The 3,070-nt window shown below is 36.9% G+C and overlaps 1 protein-coding gene across 1 annotated transcript; it reads right to left on the bottom strand.

Annotated features, from left to right (window-relative positions):
- Positions 1-891: 891 nt before the first annotated feature.
- LOC134233345 (pyrokinin-1 receptor-like) lies at positions 892-2,308 on the bottom strand. The gene is made up of 2 exons (XM_062715307.1): positions 2,005-2,308; positions 892-1,766 (listed from the first exon to the last, which is right to left on the bottom strand). Exons 1-2 carry the CDS (start codon positions 2,306-2,308, stop codon positions 892-894), a joined length of 1,179 nt encoding a protein of 392 aa, XP_062571291.1.
- Between the last annotated feature and the right edge of the window lie 762 nt (positions 2,309-3,070).

The following is a 3,070-nucleotide window of genomic DNA, read 5'->3' as shown; positions in this document are numbered from 1 at the left end:
TTCTACGATATCAGCACTAGGGTGTCATCTTCGGATTCGATTTTTTTTTTGCACCTGACTGCTTTATTGTCACAGTTTTTAGCCTGGAATAAGGACCCGTGTTCGTGCTGATTATCTTGCATTACCTTTGTTTACATTTTTTTGCAGTTATGTATTTTGTTTGTTAGTTTACTGCACTGGCCTGTGTTATGGTATCTTTCCCTGTTGCATTAGAAGTACACAGTGCTGTATAGCATAAGTCTGTACATATCGATGACGATTAATTATACTGAAAATTGACTAAATAAGCGGCTTTATATTGCGGCCCTCGTATATAGCGAGAGTCCCCATCGAATATGGCGAACCAGTGCCTTTTACGAATCCTCTACATTTTGAACCTTTTTCAATATTATCCTGATTAAGTAAAACAGCACATTTGGGTCACGCGCAACCTCAGACTCAGGAATTAGCTCGTTCAAAGGTGTTGTGGAGATCTACTTCATCAAACCGTGATTATGTCCCTTCTTAGTTCTGGTTTGTTTATAGATGTTTTTAGATATATCATTATCAGTCATCTTATAAGCGTCACCCTTTTCATTTACCCTACGATAATGCCCAAAATGACTTCGAGATTGCTACCTCTGTGTAAGTTGAGTCTCCTTGAGATACCCAAACAAGAAATCACTTAATTCACCTACAATCTCGAAAGAAGGTATATACATTGAAATCTTTAAAAGATACTACCTTCAAATGAACATTTTTGGAGACAAACGGAGGAAGTGATTCCAATTCTTCGTTTATTTGGGGGGGGGGGTATCGTAATAAATAAAGCTAAAAACATTTAATTCCATAAAATTGAGATATATGAAAGTATTGTGAATTACATCTATCAGATAAAATTATTAAAATATTTCAAAGAAATGTCTCTTTTTCGCGAAATATTTTAACCTCACTATGAAGTATGGTATCTCTTTTACAAGAAAATTTATATCTGTCTAACGTTGAGTGTCGTCTTTTTAAAGCAGAAGGAAGCAACTGCACATTTACTATTGACATAACCTTCACCAGAGCAAGAGAGTTTGAATCGTTTTTATGACACTTGTATCCACATGGTAACATCTCTCTTACAGCACACCGAAACTTTTTCGACAAAATATTGTATATTATCGGGTTTAATGCGCTACTAATGTATAACATCACACGTGTAAAAGTGATCAAATTCAAATAGCCTTCCAATCCTAGTTTAAAAAGTTCTGATGGTTGGACAAAAATGAGCCAAATCCCCAGTATCCTCTGTGGCAACAGACATAAGAAAAAAGTAGTTATAACGAGAATTAGCATGAAAATCACACGACGTCTTCCGTTAGCCATTTTGTCGGCATCTCGTCCAGTTCGCGTTTCCAAAAACTGAACATGCCAAATAAGTTTCCTGCACATACGGGCAACAAAGAAGAATAGTAAAGAAAGCATGAGGATGAAAAATACCGAAAATAGTCCAACTATGTAAATTTTCTTCCACAGTGCATTTATTGGCATTCTGCATACTTTAATGAGGGTCCCATCGACGAACCTTGAGTCGCGATAAACGGCAATGAACGCTATCGGGATACTTGCTGTTATGGCAATTGTCCATATCAAAGTGATGACAGATTTAACCTTTAACTTGGTCCAGAAACAGGTGGAATTCAGTGGAAAACATATGCCGCGATATCGATCATATGTGATGGCAACTATCGTAAGCACAGATGCCAGGGAAACGAGGTGTTCTACAAATGGAACAAACCGACCTGAAATAGAAACAATGGAGGTAAGAAAAAGTAATTGTACATTTTACGAACAAGAGATCTCTTTACACTCTCCCATGACTCACTTTGTCAAATCCATAATAAAATAATCAACAACATTTGCTGTCATTGTTTTAGCGAGGTAAGTTTCAGATATTTCAGCTTCGAATAATAAAGATTTCCCCCCACTTTTTAAGTCCGAGTTATTACAATAATAAATGATATAATCAGGTTAGCTTGCACATAAATTCACCAAGGTACCATACTTCTTTTGCAAAAAGATCAACTGCAGCCGAGGGTATACAGACGATGAGTACCATCAGATCAGCAACACTAAGGTTAGCAAAGAGGGCACTCATTCGTGACTGGATCCTTCTAGCAATCACGACAACCACCACGACAGACGTGTTTGATGCGAATCCAGCAGTGAAGATTACCGAGTAGAGAACACTCGCAATGATCAAAATATATTGAGGGGGTTCAGGGATGCTAACAGAGTTATTGATATGAGTGCAATTCTCTCCCCAGTCACTCTTATTACCCATCATGAACAATGATTGTTTATTACGAAATATTGAAAGTGTCTCCGTTTATATATCATCAGACCTGTTAATTTTTTTGTGTAAAATTCCTGTTGAATGTTAATTGGACAATCAAGTTTCAGCATCGGTTCTGTCATCAAAGATGTGGGTTGGAGTGAAAATCAATACGTTAATATAAATATATAAGACATATTAATGAACAAAAATTGATTTCAATGTTAAGAAGTTTAAACTTACAGGTAGTCAATCAATAATAGATCTTCCCAACAACAAATTCTGCACTGAATATTAGTACTGGAGAAAGATCAACAAGACTTTAATAAACGTTCCATAGTTACGAGTCTCCCGCGTTGCGCCGTGGTTAGAAGAAGGATATGGAGATAACGAACAGTATTCAATCTCAAAGTCCATAAAACAATACAAAATAGGAGCAGAGCAAACATGGACCTCCGAAACATCAGAGGTGGGATCAGGTGCCATGGAGGAGTGAGCATCCCCTGCTGACCGGTCACACCAGCCGTGTGCTCCTTATCATGATCAGGAAATAGCGAAAAAATCCGTCGTCAATTCAGTGTATAAATAATGGACTTACAAGTGGTATGAAAAACGTCAGTCAGCATTTGACTCAATAATAAATTGTATTTGCTGACAAGGTCATTGTATCGACCATGGAACTTATGAAATGATTACTTTAAACGAGACTGTTGATATTCTTGTTTCATCAACTTGCTTGTCAATAATTTACCTCTTTATAGAAATTGTTCA

This window comes from Saccostrea cucullata, unplaced genomic scaffold (genome assembly GCF_032062105.1).
Source record: "Saccostrea cucullata isolate Sc308-1 unplaced genomic scaffold, CSIRO_AGI_Scuc_v1 ctg636, whole genome shotgun sequence".
NCBI classification, from domain to species: Eukaryota; Metazoa; Mollusca; class Bivalvia; order Ostreida; family Ostreidae; genus Saccostrea; species Saccostrea cuccullata.
The sequence above is the reverse complement of the archived record's forward strand: the minus strand, read 5'-3'. Positions and strand labels throughout refer to the sequence as shown.

What these genes read in the sequence shown, in the direction of transcription:
- LOC134233345 (XM_062715307.1), bottom strand. Translation starts at nt 2,308, where the DNA reads ATGGGTAATAAGAGTGACTGGGGAGAGAATTGCACTCATATCAATAAC. An exon ending in GTACCTTGGTGAATTTATGT is followed by an intron (nt 1,767 to 2,004) that starts GCAAGCTAACCT and finishes TTTCTATTTCAG; the next exon opens with GTCGGTTTGTTCCATTTGTA.